This window comes from Cydia fagiglandana, chromosome 6 (genome assembly GCF_963556715.1).
Source record: "Cydia fagiglandana chromosome 6, ilCydFagi1.1, whole genome shotgun sequence".
Classification (NCBI taxonomy): Eukaryota; Metazoa; Arthropoda; class Insecta; order Lepidoptera; family Tortricidae; genus Cydia; species Cydia fagiglandana.
Window position 1 is genome coordinate 1,328,940 of NC_085937.1, and position 23,626 is coordinate 1,352,565.

Genomic DNA, 23,626 nt, shown 5'->3' on the forward strand with positions numbered 1-23,626 from the left:
TACAAAAAAACATAAAACTTTTAAATAAATTGTATGCTATCTTCTAAAGCTGTCCTTTTAGATATCCATCGAAGAAAATGTATCACAAAATAGCTTTCTCTGAGATGAAATTTCTATGAAACGATCCATTTTCTACTATATTATGTTTCGTGAAAGGAGAGTTTTATTTTAACCTTTAGAAGATATAGAGTATATTCTTCATATGGCGGTGCATGGAGGTATATGTGGCAAGTAGGACACGCAAAATTCTAAATTCAATAATGAATACAAATGCGAAACTTAAGCGGGTCAATTTTCAAATAGGCATTTTTTGCTGTCCCACGGCTAAAACTCGAAGTCCATAGGACTAAAAGACTGGGTATGTATATATTTTCATTCAGTGTATTATAAGCTTTAAAAATCATGCACAACTGTACCACAAATATTATTTGGTCCTGACAAAATCGCATTTGAAGTTCCAAAAACGGCGAAATTTGCCGTTTTTCGCGTGTCCCAGTGGCGGCATCGCGCAATAAAAAAAAATCATAACTTTGGATGTAGGCAACGTATTATAAACAACTTTGTATTTCTATAAAGAACATTTTCTAGAGAATTGATTTGATCATATTGATAAATTAATGCGTTATTTAATAAAACAAGGGAAGCCTTTTTATCGCTGTCCCGCGCGGCACCTGTTTTGTTATGACTTAAATATACCCTCTATAATCTTCTTTGTCTATTGAATAACGGTTAGATTAAATTTACAACGCAATAGTGCGGTTAGTTGGGCATCGATTGACATCAAATGTAAACCCGGAAACAGTTTAATTTATTTAAAAACAGATAAAAATCTCTTTCGATATATTTTGGTACGACTACAACGACATTTGTATGGACGCTGAATACGTTGGTACATAGTTGGAATAAAAATATTTGTTTTATAATAATAGTTGCAAATATAGTGTTAAAATATATAGTAAAATAAATAAGTGAATCTGTTGTATTGTGTAGGAAATATCGCTAAAAAATATTATTGGCGACATGTCGCAACATTTGTATGGCGACATTTATACGGCTATTTTGACCGTATAAATGTCGATTGTGACATACAAATGTCGACATAGTGCCATACAGATGTCGAGAAGGTGTTATACATATGTCGTCAGGGTCTTTTAAATGCAACAAAAATAATAAATAGTGGCATATACATGTTGATACTGGCCATATAATGTCGAAAAAATGCCGTATACATGTCAAAAGCGCCTTACAAATGGCTAAATAGTGTCATACAAATGTCGATCTTTAAACGTCCATATCTAGCTAACTATAAAAAGTACAGAGGTGCCTCCTACAGTATATTTTTTGTTGTTAAGAACCCTTCCTAAAACGATGATTATAAATCAGATTTTTCAAAAATAAAAAATTGCCATACAAATGTCGAAAAAACACCCTCTTCAAAAATTGACCCAAGCCCCATTTAGATGGTTCAAGAACTTGCTTGCGATTTTCGTTACATTCGGTATTTGGTCGATCGACTAAATTTATTGTACCTACTCTGTAGTTACTGTAGTTAGCAATGTATTGAATATTGCATTCAAGTTCTTGAACCGTCTAATGGGGCTTTATTCGTAAACTAAAGAAGATGATAAGAAGAGATTCACGAGAGTCAATCATCATCAGAAAGTCTCGTTAGACAATAGAAGGAAAACTAATTTTGAAATCAGTAACTCAAGTGTTAAGATCGAATTTGGAATGCAGCTTTAAATTAAATGAAATGACTCTCCGCGCTTCGCTCAAAGGGTTAACTCCGGTTCCAATCCAATATTCTTAGTAAGTGGGTGTTGCTTCCATCTTATACAGATAAATCGTGTCAAGCGAACCAGTCCGAGACTAATTTTTAGGACTTTAAATACCTAGTTAGATTAACTCCTCAAACTATGACCTTAGTAGGTATTATTTTACGCTTTGTATCCAAGTTTTGTGATAATTATTTCAGTTGAATTTCTTCTTTCACACAGCACAAGCTTTAAATTTTTACATTTTTATTGGCCGACTGGAGACAGAAGAAAATCCCAAATGAAATTTTCAATAATCGTCTTCTCCTTGACTGCCCAAACAGCAGCGGATTAACTAAAATCCGTTTTTCCACCGACCGATGCCACGGCACATTTGTTTAGACAATCTCGTTCGGAAAAACCAAACCCCCGGATAATTTATTCGGCAGATTTAATCCCTTTTGGGACTATTTTTGCCCGAGCGCTCCCGAGGAGCGGCGGAGGTACCCGAATCGCGTGATTCGTCGGTATTTGTCAGTATTGTTATTTTTTTTTAATTTAGTAACGAGCTATATCAAACAAATCAGTAAGTTAAGGATGAGAGGATGGTGATACCATGTTGGCTGAGGTATTTTTATTATTTCGTAAATGTGACTGTTTTGATTATTTGCCTGTTATTTTTTTAATCAATATCTGTCCTAGAAAATATCACAATGTGCGAAAACTCCAGCTCCAACAAACACATAGTAGAAGGTCAATGTAAGTAGGATCCCGTTTTGATTGTCAAGGGTTTGACGTATAATAATGGCGGCTAACGTTCTAAAAATTTTGATTTTAAGTATTCTCATCCATTCTTCTTCCTCATCATCTATTTTACTTAATATTGATCAGTTGATTGCATTTATAAAATCATTTGATCCACACACAGAGCTTGATAGACGCCCAAAAAACCTCATACGAGTTGTAATATTTTACTTAATCCCACCCGTAAAAACTATACATGATGTCGGATCACGCTTACCCTGGATTACCTGGGGCAAAGTGTATACGCAATCGAAATAACATCTGAGGAGTGACGGCAGCCAGAAGCATGTCGGAACCGCCTCTAACCTTATTTACGTGTAATTGCTCGGTTGTAAGTCACTGGGGTATTTGGGGGGGCTTCGTGTGGGGTCTATCTAAAACGCGCTCTATTATTTTCCAACATTAAAAAGGAAAATGCGTTATTTAACAAAATTTTAATGATGCGTTTTAGACCTCGTGTTTTTTTCTATTCTGCGAAAGTTGTTCAATCAGGTTTCGAATCGGTGACACAACTAGAGAAAGGTCTTAAGATTGCTGTTCATCTTTTTTAAAACGGTTATGATCCAAAATCTCTGCTGGCTGAACGAACTGCACCTTAAAAGAAGTAAAAATGTTTCTTACAATGTTTCTTGCCTTAGGGGTTAAAGCAAAAAAGAGTTGATAATGTAAAAGTTGGTAAAAATGAAATGCATAGTTCTTAAATTTGTTGTCAATTATTTTGTGAACGAACTAAATCCTTATGGACCAGTTGCAGCCATGTAATTGCAGATCCAAACAAACAAGACAAGCAGGATCGTGCGTACTAGCTTTAAAAACATTAATATACATTAATCAAATCCAGTTACATCAAACAATGGCAGAAATCCATTTATAAATTTATCCAGAATCAAAGAAAAGGAATGCCACACAATGATCCTGTCTGCTGCAGTACATTTATGAAGTCGAATAGTCACTGCCAAACCAGACACTAATGGATAAAAAACATTATTGTGTTATGTAAAATTTTACATTTCCTCCCCTGAGTTGGTTTTACAAACGTTTCCCGGTGTTAAATTACATATAATTTTTCTGTGCAAAATATCTGTAAGTATGGTTCCAAGGTTCAAGTCTAACCTTACGTTCTTTTTACTATTATTTTGAATAAAGAAGATCCTCTGTGATGGAGCTTGATAATATGCATCTAAAGAATAAGATGTAAGAGAAGAAACGACTTCAAAATTAATTTTCTACTAACAAACAGCAACACTGTTTAACTGTACATCGGTGGACCTTACTACAAAAGGCATAATGTCCACCGATGGATAGTTAACAGTGTGGGCGATGGTACTTCTAAATTAAATCTTTTTTTTAAATAAAAATGAGGCACGGTTTCGTCGCATATTTATATATACGTGTGTACAAATAACCCGAAACTATAGCATTTTAAGGGAAAAGAAGATAACGAGAATAAATTGACCCAATTCATTGTCGAACCCTTATTCGCTTAATTTTTTTATCATCCCCACAGACTAAAAATATAATAGACTTCATCTGAATCTCGACCACAATTCAACCCTTCACTAAATATTTGCCAATGCGATTAGTCGGGGACGAAAGGGCGTCTGATAATCTGTTCTAATTGAGTCTAACTTTAGAATATTTGCTTATTGGGTGATTTCTGAGAATTATTTAGCGGCGTTAAGACGAAACAGGAGCTGAGTTTTAAACATTTTAAGTAAATATACCCGTCTCGCTAACGGAAGCGGTTCCTAAAACTAGTGCGATAAGGACAAGGCGAAAAATCTAAAAAATCGAGTTTTCGTACTCAACTGTTTTCTCCTCCAAAACTTAACCAATCGTAACCAAATTTGGAAACCTAAATGATTATGAAATTACCTGTGTAGGGCCGTTTTGAATACCTTATAATTATTTCCTTTTTATGAGTATCTGGGTTTTACAGTAGTTATAATATACTTACCAGTGGACTGGCCTATATTTCGCTCAGCGGATAAGCATTGCTATAGAGGGCCAATGCGGCCAGCCGAAAGCGAGCATTACTTGCGAAATAATATGTCTTTAACCACTTGTGTTTCATAAATCAATAAAACACTATAATATAAATAATTACGATATTTATCACCTCGAACTTTGCTAGAATGGCTGAAAGCAAGTGTCCCTCATTATTAAAGGGCACCACGCCCGACCTTCTCTCCGATTATCTTTTTTAATGAACCCTACTAAAAGACGGGTTCTCATTAACGTTCCGAAATCAAATCATTAGCTTAGAACGACAGTTTCTACGTCAAAGGCGTCATTGTAATGTCCCCAGGGGGCATCAAAGTGAAATGGGAAGGATAAAGCGCTTTCTTATCTAACCGGCTCACTCTACGATCATCGTATATAATTTTCTCAAATTCCGAATTCGAACTTTATCTTGTTCTTAGAAAGGTTGCTTTTAGGATAATGTAATCATCTGATACGAGGTTGGGGAGTTAAGAGGCCGATCTGCCTGCGAGGCGATCGGTTCGTGGATTGGTTAAAAAGGAGAAATTTAACGTAATGCCGCTGAACTTTGGTGCAAGTTACGGATTGAGAGATGAGGGTTGGATCTTAGAAAAAAACCAAGATAGAAATTGCTTCGATAATATTCTATGGGATGGTAAATTGGATGTAGATTGTACCTACCTAGAATGATGCATCATATGAGACATCATCGTGATTCAACCAATTTGTATTAAATTTATGACATAAAATGTCAGCGTAAAATTAAAACTTATTTAAGTTAGGTATCTGTATCGTACCGACATGCAACATAATCGAATATTATTTTACTTTTGAAAACAAAATGAGCAATGAAATCAGGACCAAACAGAAAATTTTTCATAAGTATTCCTTTGGAAAGATATAACAATTTCGAATTCCGAAGGTGTTGATTAAGATTCCAATTAGGATTCTTCTCTATTACTTTACCTACGTTTACCAACTCCTATCTCCGCGTTCATCATCATCATCATCATCATCTCAGCCATAAGACGTCCACTGCTGAACATAGGCCTCCCCCATAGGCTGACTTACGGCCCGATTCGAACTTTAAGATACGTCAATTAATAGATCTAGAAACGATTTGGATTAGATATGTCAGTGTCAAATGTGACGTTTCTTCAAACAAAAGCGTCACTTTTTACATTGACACATCTAATCCATATCGTTTCTAGATCTATTAATTGACGTATCTTAAAGTTAGAATCGGGGTGTTAGTGAATTTTTAACACCTATATTATTATAATGTAGGTATGTATGTACAGTCGCCATCAGATATATCGGAGCGGCGAGGGTGTTCACAATATCTGAACGCGCACTCTAATGCCTTGACAATAGAGGCGTGTTCAGATATTTGTGAACACCTTGGCTGCTTCGATATATCTGATGGCGACTGTACATGAAAAGAAATGAAATGTTAACCTCAAATCAGTTTGAACACCACAAAGCTGACGGTGAAATACGAATTCTGTATATTGAGGGCCATAGGCCCCTTAAGGCCTTTTCATCAGTTCGTATCGACAAATTGGGTGCGACCGGATGATTTATGGCGAAAAACATTTTATTCCTTACAGGAATACTTTTCTTACTTATCCTTGTATCTGAAAATCGCCTCTATTTTGAGCTAGGTAAGACTGTTTTTAGCTTAAATGGTCTTTAGAGATAGGAGGTCGTGTAAGTGTAGTAGAAAGTGCCGGATTGGCCCGAGCTCGGTCGTAATGACCGGCCGGTTGTATCGCGGACGTGGATTTCTTTCCCTTGACGTTTGATTTGTGATATAAATCGCTAGAATGATTTGTTTCATAAATGGCGCAAGTGTTGATGATGATTGAACGTTGTGATGGTCGGTGACGGGAAATACATAGTTATTTGTTTTACACAGAGGCAAAGTTATTGTTTAAGTCCTCGTGCTTTGTTGCTTTGTTGTAGTTGATACTTTAGAGGGATTCAAGACATGAGAGTTAAACAAACTTTGCCAATATGAGTGAAACACGAATACGGACGTTTTTGCTTCATCTTTTCAATATAATAACATTTTTATAGTATTTATAACTGACGAGTACCTACGTTTAACAAAGTGTCCCAAAAAATTGCCATAAATTAATTAATTTTAGATTTTAAACACTATATTCAACTTTAACGCAGAACCACAGAATAAATAATAGTACTAGGTACAGAAGATTCACTCTCCAACAAAACGCGTCTGTCACGATCAGCATAGATATGGCCGCTAGGTGGCGACAGCGCCACGCGCGGCTTATGGCAAACCCCGAAATTGGGGTCGAACGGATGGACTTTTAGCTACCTGTCGCAAAGTTGCGAAATCGCGGAGTAGGCCACGCCTGGCAGAACTTAAGCGAAAATAAAGTTTTCATAGAAATCTCGGTAGGTAAGTTGAAACCAAGAATGAATACGCGTAACCACCGTATACACTTTTCCTGGAAACGTGAACACTGCACTTTATGTTGCAAACCTCTTGCAGTAAAGTATAGATTTCCTCCGATAGATTACACATTACTGAGCATTTATTGTGTTCACTCACTGGAGCGAGCTCGCCCAGAAGGTGCCTGTTCACTCTTGATTTGAAGGTTGCCGGGTTATAAGAGCACGGAAATATAGACGCCGGCAAGGAAGTCCATTCCTTGGCAGTGCGTATAAGGAAAGTAGAAGCAAAGCGCTTAGTGCGAATTGGCGGAATATCTACCAAGTAAGGATGGAAACCGGCCGTGCGTCTAAAAGTCCGATGGTAGAATGGGGACGGTGGAATGAGCTCGTGTAGCTCTTGGGCACACTCCCCGAAGTGCAACCTGTAGAATACCGACAGGCTGGCGACTTTCCGCCGATGGGCCAAAGTCTGAAGCTTAGCCGTTAGCTTCTTGTCGCCAATCATCCTCCTGGCTCTGCGCTCCACTGAGTCCAAAGCGGCGAGTTGGTATTTAGCTGAGCCATCCCACAGGTGGCTGCAATACTCCATACACGACCGGACTTGAGCTTTGTAAAGTGTTAGAAGCTGTCCAGGTGTGAAGTATCGCTTCACCTTATTTAGGACGCCCAGCTTTCTGGCCGCAGTTTGTGCTTTAGACTCAATAAAGCTGCCGAAGCCGAGGACTGAACTCAGCTCCATGCCGAGGAGTTCCAGGCTGTCGGTAATAGGTACAGATGCACCCCGGAAAGAAGGAGTCAGGTCGAATGGACTCCGTTTAGCGGAAAATAGACACGCCTGCGTTTTGGAGGCATTGAACGTGACCAGATTGTCATCACCCCACTGGGAAACGAGACTAAGGGTCAAGTTCATTCGCTCAACCATGGCCTCTCTCTGTGAACGTATATCCTCCCTGCTGTCCCTTGCACTAGCCAAATATCTCTCAACAACCGTACTGTCATCTGCATAACCTACAATGCTGGGTTGCAGCATGTCGTTAATGTGGAGCAGGAAAAGGGTTGCGGAGAGAACAGACCCCTGAGGAACACCGGCGTCAATGGCCATGAGGTCCGAAGAGCAGCCATCAATAACTACTCTGATCGACCGTTCACTCAAGAAATCAGATAGCCAGCTACAAAAATCAGCAGGGATGCCGTAAGCAGGAAGCTTGCTAAGGAGACTTGCGTGCCAAACCCTGTCAAAGGCCTTCGAGATGTCCAGTGAAACAGCAAGCGCTTCACCTTTCCTCTCGATGGCCTCGCCGCAGCAGTGCGTGACATACGCTAAAAGATCCCCAGTAGACCGACCTCGGCGAAAGCCATATTGACGGTCACTGAGCAGATCATTTGCTTCGAGGTATGCCAGCAGTTTGCCGTTAAGTACCCTTTCCATGACTTTACAGAGCATGGAGGTAATGGCGATTGGTCGGTAATTGCAGGGATCAGCACGACTACCCTTCTTGGGTACTGGCTGCACGTTTGCAAGCTTCCAGGATTTCGGCACCGTTCTTGTTTGGAGAGAGAGGCGGTACAGGCGTGTCAGTACAGGAGACAACTCAGGCGCACACTGCTTTAGTACACGTGCAGGTATACCGTCTGGTCCATTGGCCTTATTCAATAATATGTTATATAACATTGTGTTACATGGACAGCATAATAAAACAATATCATGTGTTCTGTTTCTGGTCATTAGTTTTAAGTTTTAGTTTTTAGTTTTGGGTGCCCTGAAAACCAGCGCCGTATCTTACAGACACGGCTTATGCTGAACGGCAACCTATTTGATGTATATTTCTTCATGTAACTTGATGTTGTACCTAATGTACTTATGTTTTTACACCAAATAAATATTTTCTATTTCAGTGTCAGTCGCCTGTCGTAACGTCACGGCACGCTGACCGTCGCGAGTGGCGTTCAAAGGAGGCTAGCAGGCAAATTTTGATGGCAATAGCATCTTCGAATTGGCCTCCGTTACCTTGTTATACATACAGTCGCCATCAGTTATATCGGAGCGGCCAAGGTGCTCACAAATATTTAAACACGCCTCTATTGTCAAGGCGTTAGAGTGCGTGTTCAGATATTGTGAACACCTTGACCGCTCAGATATATCTGATGGCGACTGTACATACGCGGGTGACGTTTGAAGCAGACCGTAGCCCTGTTATAGTCCCTAAAACCAATGAGGGCTTATAGAACAGCTGATAGGCTACATTCAGCAAATTTACCTAAACTTAATGAAAATCTATTTTTTTTTTAGATGGCAGTTTTATAAGAATGCTGGTTATAAAAGGTGTAAGTATACTTAATATTATTATTATAAGCCTATATGGTGTCCCACTGCTGGGCAAAGGCCTCCCCCCTGTACTTTTAAGTATACTTAAAAGTGCCGATATTTCAAAAACTATGAGATTATCATTAAGGGTTAATTTGCTTAATCTTGTAGCAGTTCTATAAGCCCTTTAAGTCTTGGCGTTGGTGTTAGGCAACCCGATATGCTACATCTAGCGTGCAAGAGATCTATGCAGTAAACTTACAACGTTCACGGCATCTCAGAATAAAACCGGACTTTTTGCCTCAAACTTACACTGCATTATTCAAAAGTTGCCGGGACAAGTCCGTGATTTAATATCGTAACTAGTCGGGTTCCAGCGCCATTTTTACGTTTTTTCCAGAAACTATTCTGATATAGTGTTTGTTTGCCGAAGTGGAAGCTACGGATACAAGTTGGGAATTGTTAAATTGTATTAAAAGTTTACTTGCTGTACTCATGCATGATTTTTTAATGGAATTTGAAATGAGCGGTTGAGATGCAGGTTTGGAGTCTTGCGAGATGGTGTGTATATTTTAAAAGGTTGGATGAAACTTTACTATTCTTAAGATACTTACACAGTTATTTATGAAAATCTTTTTATAATCATATATACTGGGGCTAATATGAGTACCTACTTGTTCAAATACGAAAACAAACACATAATACAAATATTTGTCGTCATGGTTACTGAATTTGATCGATGATTCTTCATTATGTTTGTGTAAACACATTAAAGATTTTTCTCGAAGAATACTGGACCTAGTAAAAATGCCGATGGTAAGGTTAATGTGGGTAAGACCGCCACACAATATTTTTTTTGTTAGGAATACCGTCATAGGGCAAGAACTCTCGTATTTGTACATCTACGTACTTTGCTTCCACCACCACCACGTAGCAACCACGTACCGGAAGGCGCAGCGTGAGTAGAGCCCCCACAAGGTGGACTGATGACCTGGTGAAGGTCGCGGGAGTCCGCTGGATGCGGGTGGCGCAAGATCGGTCATTGTGGCTCTCTTTGGGGGAGGCCTATGGCCAGCAGTGGACGTCCACTGGCTGATATGATGTGCTTTGCTTAGACAGATTTAGAAAAGAAGAACTTCGCCTCTTTTGTCAGTAGAGTATGTGTAGACCAGGTACATTTGTACAAACACATGAGTTAGAAGCGACGAAACATCGAGTAGACGATCTTATCTGATAGACTCCTTGATTGAGTATAAGAACGGTTTTGTGAAGTCGGTTATTTTTTGTTCATAGTTATTATGTAGGTATACTTACACGACAGCTATAGGGTCATCAGCCATCGGCGTCTCGACGAACGAGACATGTTTGGTCCGGCGACTCTTTGGGCGGTATTCGAGCTTGTTGGCGCAACCCTTGTTCGCCTTCGTTCGCGCCTCGAAGATGACATGGGGGTGCTTCTGCTGAAACAAGGCGAAACATAGTGTTAACGGGTGGAAATGGACTTTAAATCGTAGAAGATAAGGTTGTTTTTTCACTGTCTCAATTGGAGATGCAACGGATAGTTGTTTGGCCGGATACTGGATACTGGATATTCGGCCTGACCATCGGCCGAATATTCGGTATCCGGCCACCGAATATTCGACCGGCGGTACTATCCCTCTACATTTCGGTGCCTATTCTGCAGATTTTGACCGGTTTCGTAGTGAAAAAGAAGAAAAAGTGCAAGTGAGTGGAATGTTTAAATAATTTTAAAATAATAAACGGGTACGATTATGACCGTGACTGTTTCTTAGATCCAATTTGTTTACTCCGAAATCAAGCAACGTTACTATCCGGTATCCTGCCGGATAGTAGGCCACTATCCGGTATCCGTATATTAAAATAATGACCGGATAGGCCGGATACCGGATAGTAATCGAATATCCGGTGCATCTCTAGTTTCTATATAGTGACTACAAGGTTCCCCGTGGCAGATTTAGTTCGCCCCGAACTGGGAACTCGCTTCTCCAAAAACTATATTACTGCCGCAAATGTCACAAGCCCGGGCAGCGACATCGTTTTTGACAATTAAGCTAGTAATCTGCCGTGCTAACAACATATGCAGTAATCGCAGTTGAAATGTCATGCAATTGTTTATCTTGTTCTCTTTGAATAAGTTCTTTATTTAAACGATGATTTTCATGCAAGTACTGCAAATAAGTACAATAAGCAGGGCAGTAATGCAGTCGGCAGTATTGTCGCCCTGCAATCCTGTCGCAGTGCAGCTGCGTTCCGAATGCAAACGTCATCTTTACGTCCTTGATAAAGCAAAGCACCCTCACTATTGTATTCATGTTACCTGTCAAAAGAAAAGTACAGTCAGCGTTAAAAGCTTATATCAAAAAGAAACTTATGACAGAAACTTATTGTTTCGATTTTTCTTTATAGAATCGTATGTCCATTAAGTAATGTATTCACCTTAAATCGGTCTCGGCATATCACCTTAAGCAAAGGTTATACTGATTTAATTAAACCAGAGACTTGCAACTTTGCAACACTAATGGATAGAGTTGCGCCGAAACTGCAAAACTTCACGCTCATTAATTTTAAAATCCCCAAAAACTATTAAACTGTTCAGAGTGAATAAACTGTTCTTGGATTTCTTATAAAGTATCAATAGCAAAATGAATCTTACTACTATGAGACAGAGCTCAAAACCGATTGCTAATTTGCTTCAGACGACCTTGATAAGCCTAGTAGGTGGATAGTTTCAATCACAGAATACTATACAGGTAAGCCGCTAGGCAGAGAGGCTACCGCGAAAACCGAAAATCGCCAATTGCGAGGACCTTCCTCTTTTACTTCAATGAAGGCGTAAAAAGAGTGACAGAAAAAGATGCTTGCAATTTGCGAACTTCGATTTTCGCGGTTATAGCACAGGTTGCGGTTATAGGTTCTCTGTTCGTAGCCGCTTTTCGCTACATACGATACGGTTTTTCCCGTATTGTCGGCTACGCTCGTAGCGCGTAGCTCGCACAAGCAGTCAATCAGGCCAATTCGTACGTACACTGACATCAGAATGATATCTAAATGATGTCATTTAGATGTCATGTCTTTCGCTCGTCACGTACTTACTTGTTCATGTATTTGGCACGAGTGTGTAAGATTGTCTCTAATAAATTATTTATTTATTCAATTACCTAAATTACTTTTTTAATCTTTTTTAACCCTCTTATAGCAACAACTATAGAAAACGAACCATAATTAAATAATTAATACGTAGTAAAAAGCTTTATTAAACGATACAAAAGCCACATTACTGCCCTTAATCTGTTCGCATTACTTCCAGTCTACGAATCACACAAATTGACGTACTTATTCGGTTATTTACAAACGTGATAAGGTCACTAGAGGGTGCCCTCTGTATAATTGAAGGGATGTTTACAAAAACAGCATAACTGCTTAGAGCGGTTGACACTTTTTTATGAACATTGTTAATCGTTTCAGGTGTCAACCAGTGTAGTCAGTTATGTTGTTTTTGCAAACATCCCTTTAATTGTTTGTAACGAGTATCTATAGTTGCTAATTAAATAAAGGTCAAGTATCTATTTGTTATGAATGTTATGATATATGAGGCAAACCATATGATATTTATGAAACGAACGCAAGTGAATGATGAGATGACGGGCGACAGAGAGGTATGGAAGAAGAAGACACGCTCTGCCGACCCCAAGTGAATGGCAAAGGGCAAGCGAATGATGATATGTGGCAAACCAGCAGACGAATCGCCTGATAGTAAGCAATTACCATGGCCCAATGGACACCTGCAACACCGGATTGCAAATACGTTGCCTGTCCTTAAGTCGGGTGAACGTTTTCATCACGATTCCACAGGGAAATATATACGATGAGGAATGCGTGTTTCCTAAAAAAAAGCCATTTCCAATTACAGCCCGCGCAAAAGTGCCTTCGCGCTCACGTCCTATCTCACAATTCTTTAAACTTGTTTAAGCTTGTATGGACAACACGGCCAACACATTCGATTGGCTACATTGATGGACTGAGCGCGACATGTTCCGGCTTAATGATGCAATAAAATACGTCTTGAACGTGAGTTGAGAGCCAATGGGGACCATTCAGTACCTATATGTTACTTCAATTCGTAAAGCGTTGCAACCAGTAAATCTTGAGCTTCGATTTCGTATAGTTTTTTTGAGTGTAGGTGTCAAGTTATACAGGGTTTTTGAATTGATGTCCTTTTGTGTTACTAGAATGTGGATAATAATAAATATCTGGGACAATCTTGTACAAATCGACTTTGTCCCAAACTAAGCTCTACACTTTTATGGGTTAAGAAACGATACACTCTATTTACTTATACGTATTTAGGTATATTTGGATCACATTTCTGAACGCTTCCTACTGCACCCACCTTGACATTTTTCTGTTTGGCTCTATGGTTGACTGGTAGAGAATACAATGAGGCATTAAGTCTGCTATGTATGGTAAACATAGCAGACTTTTGGTGTCCAATAAAGTTTAATACATATTTGCTTTTTTTAAATTACTCGTAAAACCATAGATAGTAAATAAGACAGCTTTATTATTCGAATAAGTACCTATTTATTTTTGTAGGTGAGATGTGTTTCATGAATATATAAATAATTTAATTAACTATGTATATAAAAGTAAGCTAATACGTACATTATACTATAGTCGTCAGCAGATTAATTGTCTTTTTTGTTACTCGTACAGTACCTATTTACCCAAAAATTAAGCGTTGTAAAGTTACAACCAATAAATTAATACGTGCATGCTTTCGAAAATAATTACGGACACATTTAAACCTTTCTGACGGACACGGCTTGGATTTAATTCCTTGTCGGGTCGCACGGTTTTTTTCTAAAAAAAACCGCTGCGGTGGCAGCACTGCGCACCATGGCGGGTCGTAATAAAAAATGGCGTCAATTTAGAGGGCAAACGCGGTAAATTGGATATTTCTCACCGCTGCACCGTACGGGTCAGGGTTTTTTGTTTGAGTGTTAAAAACAGGCGGTTGGAAGATAAATTTGCTTTGTTGTCATAAAAACTAAGGCTCTAGCTGAACATTAAAAATTATAATAGTTTATTTGTTCAATAGTTAAGTTACATTATGTTACACTTTAAACTCTCGCGTTTTGTACACATATTTAATTACACAAACGGGTCTACCGCGATATAATTTCATAGTAATTATATCGCGGTAGACCCGTTTGTGTAATTAAATACAGTATGTTAAATAAATATTTCAGTCCCAGTATGTAGTGCTTATTGGCATACAAATTTTATAGATTAGATTTGGCGCAATAAATCTTAATTTGTTAATTAGAAACATACCGTATGACCGTCCCTACGATGCCTCTACGATGTTCGCTTCGGCAAGCAGTAAATTAGTACAACACAATCTCTATTGATTACTCTCACTCGACTGAAGAAGTTAACTACAATTTAATCGTAAGTACAAAATATTTTTTTTAAATACATGTACTTACGTAGTATTGTTAGTACATTTGCCAAGCAACAGGTCGCAGCTTAAAACAAAGCTATTCGAAATAAAAATTGAATAACGCTATAAAAGTTTCCGCGCTGTTAGTGCTCTCATTAATATCTGTGACGCATGAAACGGGACAGTCCTGGCCGATCGATGGCCACCCTACTGGGAGTCGGCTAGGAGCAGTATTCTGATTTTGAAAGTTTAAGTTTTGATATTGCATTGAAATGACTTTTACACGACTCGAAATTTTTCGTGCATCAAAGCTTTATTAAATCGTGAAATGTATCTACATTACCGCTATGGGCCTACAGGATTCTAATGGCACAGTCTGTTATGGTTTTAAGATTGACACTCGTATGTTACGATTGAGCACGCATATTGGTGCTTACAGCTTATATATATGGATATAGATACCATATATATATCTCTATACATTTCTGGTAGAAGAAATGTCACTTATAACACTTCCAGATCATATCCCTACTAAATGTAGATCACATTCATAACCTGTTATTACAATCAGAATAAGCCTCTAGCAGTTTTAGTTGTACATGTTTAAGCTGAAGTTTCGCAGTGCTCTCAGCGGTATGGTTTGTGTGTTCTAGACAGAGCGGTCACCGCAACCGTGAACAGACAGATGTTAATTTGACTTAAGTACCCGTACCACGAGTCACTAACATATATATATATATATATATATATATATATATATATATATATATATTACTCTAACGTTTACGTGATTTACTTTCTATACGTGTCGCCCGCACTAATATGCCAGTATAAGCGAGATGCATAGAAAGTTCACGTTAGCGTTTATGTCAGTGCCAAACTGGTGGTAGCTGTACAGTTTACGTGGGAATACGCTAGAGACTGACTGATTTCGGTTCAAAATCTCTTTTTATTTCGACTGACTTTAAGATTTTCATACTAATTAAAATCATTTATTTATTTACACTTTATAGTACAAAAGAAAAACTTAGTGTACAAAAGGCAAACTTAATGCTATGGGCATTCTCTACCAGACAACCTTAGGGCAAAGTAGAAAAGATTGTAACCCGTTTCACTCGCCAACCTACACCGTCTTGACAGTGCAAAGAGATTGCGGTGTACATCCATAGCATAATACACCCTGCTATTTAGACAGAGTCTTCACTTTGATTTTAATAGCCAACCGGGAATGACAGCCATTTTGACGTCAAGCTGAGATTGGCTGTCGAAACCAGGCGCGGTCAGGAGGGTCTTAATCGATGTAGTTGTGCTTATAATTGTAGGGGTTACGAGGTCGAAAGTAAAGTCAGCAGTAGTTTAGCGAGTGATGTGTTCAAAATTATCTAGTTCTTATTCTGTTAACAATAAAGTTTCGTTCATTTTGAATTTTAGTTACCTAAAATAGCTGTCAGTGTCAGTGTGGCTGGGGTCATTTTTAGGGTTCCGTACCCAAAGGGTGAAACGGGACCCTATTACTAAGACTCTGCTGTCCGTCCGTCCGTCCGTCCGTCCGTCCGTCCGTCCGTCCGTCCGTCCGCCTGTCACCAGGCTGTATCTCACGAACCGTGATAGCTAGATAGTTGAAATTTTCACAGATGATGTATTTCTGTTGCCGCTATAACAACTTTTTTTTTTTTTATTATGCATGGGTTTACTCATGGCCACAGACTAGCCGAGGCGTAGACGTGGCCTACGATGGAGCGAGCTCGCCCAGAAGGTGCCTGTTCACTCTTGATTTGAAGGTTGCCGGGTTATAAGAGCACGGAAATATAGACGCCGGCAAGGAATTCCATTCCTTGGCAGTGCGCATAAGGAAAGTAGAAGCAAAGCGCTTAGTGCGAATTGGCAGAATATCTACCAAGTAAGGATGGAAACCGGCCGTGCGTCTAAAAGTCCGATGGTAGAATGGGGACGGTGGAATGAGCTCGTGTAGCTCTTGGGCACACTCCCCGAAGTGCATCCTGTAGAATACCGACAGGCTGGCGACTTTCCGCCGATGGGCCAAAGTCTGAAGCTTAGCCGTTAGCTTCTTGTCGCCAATCATCCTCCTGGCTCTGCGCTCCACTGAGTCCAAAGCGGCGAGTTGGTATTTAGCTGAGCCATCCCACAGGTGGCTGCAATACTCCATACACGACCGGACTTGAGCTTTGTAAAGTGTTAGAAGCTGTCCAGGTGTGAAGTATCGCTTCACCTTATTTAGGACGCCCAGCTTATTATTAACAACAAATACTAAAAACAGAATAAAATAAAGATTTAAGTGGGGCTCCCATACAACAAACGTGATTTTTGACCAAAGTTAAGCAACGTCGGGCGGGGTCAGTACTTGGATGGGTGACCGTTTTTTTTTTTGCCTTTTTTGCATTATGGTACGGAACCCTTCGTGCGCGAGTCCGACTCGCACTTGCCCGGTTTTTGGAAGGCAATTTTCTATGGAGAGCGATGTCTATATTATATTCCGTCGCTGTACACCACCACCACCTAGATAAAATATGAACTCTAAATACTACAAAATATAAAGTAGAATTTTACTAATGCTGTAATTATGTAATGCGACTTGCTGATAGACCAAAAACATTGGGGCGATAGAATAAAAGTTTCACTTTAAATAAGTTTTTTGCAAAAATTTAATTTTTGGTAAGTACAAGCTTTTATCGCTGACTGTACTTTTCTTACGACAGACAACTAATACTCATCGAGACAATTCTAAAAACCCCTAACACAATTGTTTCATCACAGAGTTCCTATGGCCACCGCCTGTCTCCATCATCAGATAAGTTCGACAGTACCATATTAACTATTGTATTGTCATCAGAACTACATATATACAGCTGCCAATTTTCATGACGCTACGATCCTTGGAAGATGGTTAAATTAGTTACCATAGATTCCATTACATAGTTAGTTACATACAGGTCGAGAGTTCCTATGGCCACCTCCTGTCTCCATCATCAGATCAGTTCGACAGTACCATAATTATTATTGTATTATCATCAGAACTATATACAGCTGCCAATTTTCATGATGCTACGATCCTTGGAAGATGGTTAAATTAGTTACCTACCTTAGATTCCATTACATAGTTAGTTACATACAGGTCGAACTAATAAAAGCTTGTTAAAATGGCAATAAAGCGAAATTTTGGATTACATGACCGTTAGTATGCAACTAAGATATACTGAGATGAATAATTGAATATAAGAAGGAGAGAGACTAATCATTTTAACGCCACATTACAGAGCTTTTATCTCGCCTCTTATAATACGAAAACACCCTGCAACACTGCAACTATTATTTATTTTATACGACCCATTCAACCGACGGGTATGATTCATATTTTTAATACAATGCCGGTTTAGTTTCATTGGCTCCTTAACGGCACTAACGTTAGCCATCCATGGACCATACGCGTATATGAATTTACTTTTATAACCTCTAACCCCGGCACGAATGCGGTGCACCTAAGACGATTTATGAAGAAATATTATTCCCTTAATATTGTATTTCGTATAAAACGCCTCTGGTGGATGCCGCCAAAGATATATTTGCGCGTCACCTGGTTCTTACTACGTCAGGTTAGAGTTGACTTTAGGTTGATCCAGGCGTAGTGGAGGCGTGTGAAATACGTAGGATTTTCTGAAGCATTTGAAATTTGTGAGTTTCCCCGTCGCCCGAAACGTTTAAGATTTATTTCGCTGCTTATTGCTATGCTGATTGAAGAGTTATATAAAGTGCGTTGAGTGGACATTGCAGAGTTTTTCTCGTTATATTGGAATATATTTGAGAGCTACGGGAAAACGAATTTATTAAAGGTTTTCCGGTTGGGTGTTTAAGGCGTTTTTCGTGTAGATAAACAATATCTAACGACACTTTTACGTCGAGGAGTTGAAACGAAATAGAACTGAATAACTGGTATAGGTACCTACATAACACAACTTGCAAGAAATAAAAAATGGAAAAATAAAAACTTTTTACAAAAAAAAGAAAACCGACTTCAAAAAGGATGAAATAAAATATTATCCTTTTTAAGTATATGCGTTACCAACTGATATGTTTGAAGTCGGTGCCAAGCCAACTTTTGAAACATACCATGATTTGGATGCGATTCCATAAGGATGTACATTGGATTGCCTTACACGACGACAATGAACGTACTTTCTGTAGGTACAGTCGACGTTAATAATATGTTTACACTTTTCGTCTTATTACAAAGGGGTAGGGTGCAAAAGTGTAAACATATCATTGACGTCGACTGTACCTAAGAACACACGATCAAACCTTCTTGGCACAGTCCGTACCATGTTTGTCGGCACGCAAGCGTGGGATTAGGACAGAAGTTATTTCCCGTTCCTTATTCAGAGGACTACATTTCAAAATATAAAACAATTCAAGGAATTTACTTTCTTGCCAAATTTCACCTAAAGCGGTTCAGTTGTTTAGCCATGAAAAGGCGACAAATAGTAGTAGGGCTTACGGCGATATTTACATCGAAAGCTGCATTTTTGGCAGAAAGCAAGCCGCTTTGCCCAGTGATACTAGGGACCAACCTGAATGATTTCATCCGAGGAAACACAAATTTCATTCACTAGAATTCAAGATGGCGGACCTTCCCCAAAATGGCGGCTGCAATATTTAAAAAAATTATAGACACATAACGGCTGCACCGATTTTGGTGATTGATATATCGATCAATTCGTATTGACACCTGTAATCGAATAAAAAATATGGCATTTAAGAAATTAAAGATGGCGGCCGAATATTAAGAAAATTGTGTTTTTTTTCTTTAATTTTTTTCCTTTTAATAAAAATAACAACTAAATATTCTATAATATGATCACATATTCTTTAATTTAAATGAAACCTGATAATATTATCTGTAAAATAAAAAAATAATCTTAACAATCCGTTGAGTAGTTTTTGAACTATGCGCATTTCAAAAAGCGCGTAACTGCCGTACTAAACGGCCCGCTCGCGCGGCTCACGTCAAAACTGAGAACTTTAATGATTTAAAGGCAAAAAAAGAACTGAAAACATATTTACTTTATTAATTAAGCTATAAATTAATAAATAAATTGTATTTCCGCTTATTATTTGTGACCTTCACGGGAAAAGGTATGGCGGCTGGCGCTTACGTCGCTTAGCACCGGAATAGTATTGGAGCGGCGTTAATAGTAGCTTAAGCGCCCTAAGGTACCTATACCCGTGGGTTCAAATTTATTCCTCTTTATCATCTTCGTCCGATGTGTATGAACAGAAAGAAAAGAAAATTCATATAAAATCAGAACAAAATATACCTAATATAATTAAATTAAATATATAGAGATGAACTACGTCAAACTGTCCCGCCCCTCCATTACTATTTCAATGTGTGTAGTATTGTAATAGTAATGGAGGGCGGGACAGTTTGGCGTGATTTACGTATAAGTACCTTCCGTTTTTGCAGTTGCCTTTGCAAGTGCTGCATTGCACTGTGCAGGGTAGACCCACCCTCTGACACGTGCAGCGCATTGTTTCGCAGCCTTTTTTAGAGCCGCAATGGTCCAAGTATGATAATTCACGCCATATCTCCCTGGCATCAGACCATTGCGATTCCCAACTGCCATTAGATGACTTACAACCCCAAGAGGATGGCGATGACACAGAGGCATCATCAAGAATAAGGGCATATCACCCCATAAGTGGCCTGCTTGATGTGAGACGAGGCGCGTGTTTATGTAATGCTGCCGATATTGGGGGGATGCTGGTTACCAATTTATTTTTAGTAGCAAATAGCTCCTTGCGTACCAAGTTGACCGACGAATGTGCTATTTGTGGGTCATATAGGTAGCAGGTGAACTTTTCCAGCATAGCCATGATTTCTTCAGGAAGGCTTTGTAATGGCTGCGATATTTCTTTCAAAGCTGGTGTAACTTCAGGGTGTGACAACCACGTTTTGAAGCAAGACTTCTTTCCTTTAGTATGGAAGTAAGAAATAGTGTCACACCCTGTAGAGGCGTGAAAGTCACGAAGAGCGGTTGATCTGTCAGGACCCAAAGTATCGATATAACGGCGTTTATTTGCAGCCCCAGTTATTAGCCATAACTCTTGCAGGCCACTCTCAATTAAAGTTTGATTACATGATATCAATAACACCAAAACATCTGTATCGGAAGATCTAATCAAAATACGCCTAATTCCCTGTTCTTCCTGATCTTTCGCGTGAAGTACGATGCGGCCATCAGCTTCTTCCGCATGTGTTCCTATTCATAAGATCAGGCAGAACAGGGAATTAGGCGTATTTTGATTAGATCTTCCGATACAGATGTTTTGGTGTTATTGATATCATATCATCAAACTTAAATTGAGAACAGGGAATTAGGCATATTTTGATTAGATCTTCCGATACAGATGTTTTGGTGTTACAGATATCATTCATCAAACTTAAATTGAGAGTGGCCTGCAAGAGTTATGGCTATTAACTGGGACTGCAAATAAAGGCCGTTATGTCGATGTTCATAAAATAGCAAATACTTTGGGTCCTGACAGATCAACCGCTCTTCGTGACTTTCACGCCTCTACAGGGTGTGACACTATTTCTTACTTCCATACTAAAGGAAAGAAGTCTTGCTTCAAAACGTGGTTGTCACACCCTTGAGTTACACCAGCTTTGAAAGAAATATCGCAGCCATTACAAAGCCTTCCTGAAGAAATCATGGCTATGCTGGAAAAGTTCACCTGCTACCTATATGACCCACAAATAGCACATTCGTTGGTCAACTTGGTACGCAAGGAGCTATTTGCTACTAATAATAAATTGGTAACCACCATCCCACCAACATCGGCAGCATTACATAAACACGCGCTCCGTCTCACATATCAAGCAGGCTACTTATGGGGTGATATGCCCATGAAACCTGATTCTTCATTATGCCTCTGTGTCATTGCCATCCTCTTGGGGTTGGAAGTCATCTAATGGCAGTTGGGAACCGCAACGGTCTGGTGCCAGGGAGATATGGCATGAATTATCATACCTGGACCATTGCGGCTCTAAAAAAGGCTGCGAAACAATGCGCTGCACGTGTCAGAGGGTGGGTCTACCCTGCACAGTGCAATGCAGCACTTGCAAAGACAACTGCAAAAACGAAAGGTACTTATACGTAAATTACGCCAAACTGTCCCGCCCTCCATTACTATTTCAATACTACACACATTGAAATAGTAATGGAGGGGCGGGACAGTTTGGCGTAGTTCATCTCTATATATTTAATTTAATTATATTAGGTATATTTTGTTCTGATTTCATATGAATTTCTTTTCTTTCTGTTCAAACACATCGGACGAAGATGATAAAGAGGAATAAATTTGAACCCACGGGTATAGGTACCTTAGGGCGGATGGCGCTTACGCTATTATTAACGCCGCTCCAATACTATTCCGGTGCTAAGCGACGTAAGCGCCAGCCGCCATACCTTTTCCCGTGAAGGTCACAAATAATTAGCGGAAATACAATTTATTTATTTATTTATAGCTCAATAAATATAGTAAACATGTTTTCAGTTCTTTTTTTGCCTTTAAATCATCAAAGTTCACAGTTTTGACGCGAGCCGCGCGAGCGGGCCGCTTCGGACGGCAGATACGCGCTTTTTGAAATGCGTATAGTTCAAAAACTACTCAACGGATTGTTAAGATTATTTTTTTATTTTGCAGATAATATTATCAGGTTTCATTTAAATTAAAGAATATGTGATCATATAATAGAATATTTAGTTGTTATTTTTATTAGAAGGAAAAAAATTAAAGAAAAAAAACACAATTTTCTTAATATTCGGCCGCCATCTTTAATTTCTTAAATGCCATATTTTTTATTCGATTACAGGTGTCAATACGAATTGATCGATATATAAATCACCAAAATCGGTGCAGCCGTTTTGTGTCTATAATTTTTTAAAATATTGCAGCCGGCATTTTGGAAAATGTCCGCCATCTTGAATTCTAGTGAATGAAATTTGTGTTTCCTCGGATGAAATCATTCAGATTGGTCCCTAGTATCACTGGGCAAAGCGGCTTGCTTTCTGCCAAAAATGCAGTTTCTTTTCGCTAAGCTCTATCACTAAAAGAGGCAGACAGAATTACTTACACATTTACAATAGTTATAAGTACAGTTCTAATGGGATTTATAGTCATAAAGCTGATTATTTTTGACGGGTATTGTTACTACTTGGCTTGGCACCGACTTCAAACATATCAGTTGGTAACGCATATACTTAAAAAGGATAATATTTTATTTCATCCTTTTTGAAGTCGGTTTTCTTTTTTTTGTAAAAAGTTTTTATTTTTCCATTTTTAGTTTTAATTGTTAAGAGCGCGACGCATGAATGAAAAACAACATCATGATTAACACTAAATTCGTGTACCTACTTTAGTAAATATGTAATCAGGAATTTTCTCGAGTCCATCTGGGAAATTATAATTCCTGTCACTACACTAAATCCATCCTCCGCCCCGCCACTGACCCAATCCCTCTACCCCCCGATCACTCTACCTCACAGCGCATAAACCCCTAATCCACGTACCCCTCGGCCCTGAACCAGCAGCCCTTCAACCACCATTATCCGACCCCTTAATCCCCGACCCCTTAACTCCTAACCCTAACCCCCGATCAGCCTTACCAGCTTACCAAGAGTTTGACATTGATTTATTCGCTAGCGTGTATGTAACTTACTTTCTTTGCATCTCGTTCATACTGGCATATTAGTGCGAGCGAGATGCATAAAAAGTAAGTTATGGTCGTTAGCATCGCTAACTTAGCGAATATGTCAATGTCAAACTCGTGGTAAGGCTACACTTGCACTACATCAAATTGGCGGTGTTCGGAAGCAA

The 23,626-nt window shown here is 39.1% G+C and overlaps 1 protein-coding gene across 11 annotated transcripts in view; it reads right to left on the reverse strand.

Moving 5' to 3' along the window:
* LOC134664917 (disintegrin and metalloproteinase domain-containing protein 11) overlaps window positions 1–23,626 on the reverse strand; it is a 733,539-nt gene that overhangs the window by 56,385 nt on the left and 653,528 nt on the right. For all 11 annotated transcript variants that reach the window (XM_063521633.1, XM_063521632.1, XM_063521635.1 and 8 more), the window contains one exon: window positions 10,582–10,724. In XM_063521633.1, coding sequence (XP_063377703.1) covers window positions 10,582–10,724 — 143 coding nt within the window. The remainder of the gene's footprint in view (window positions 1–10,581; window positions 10,725–23,626) is intronic.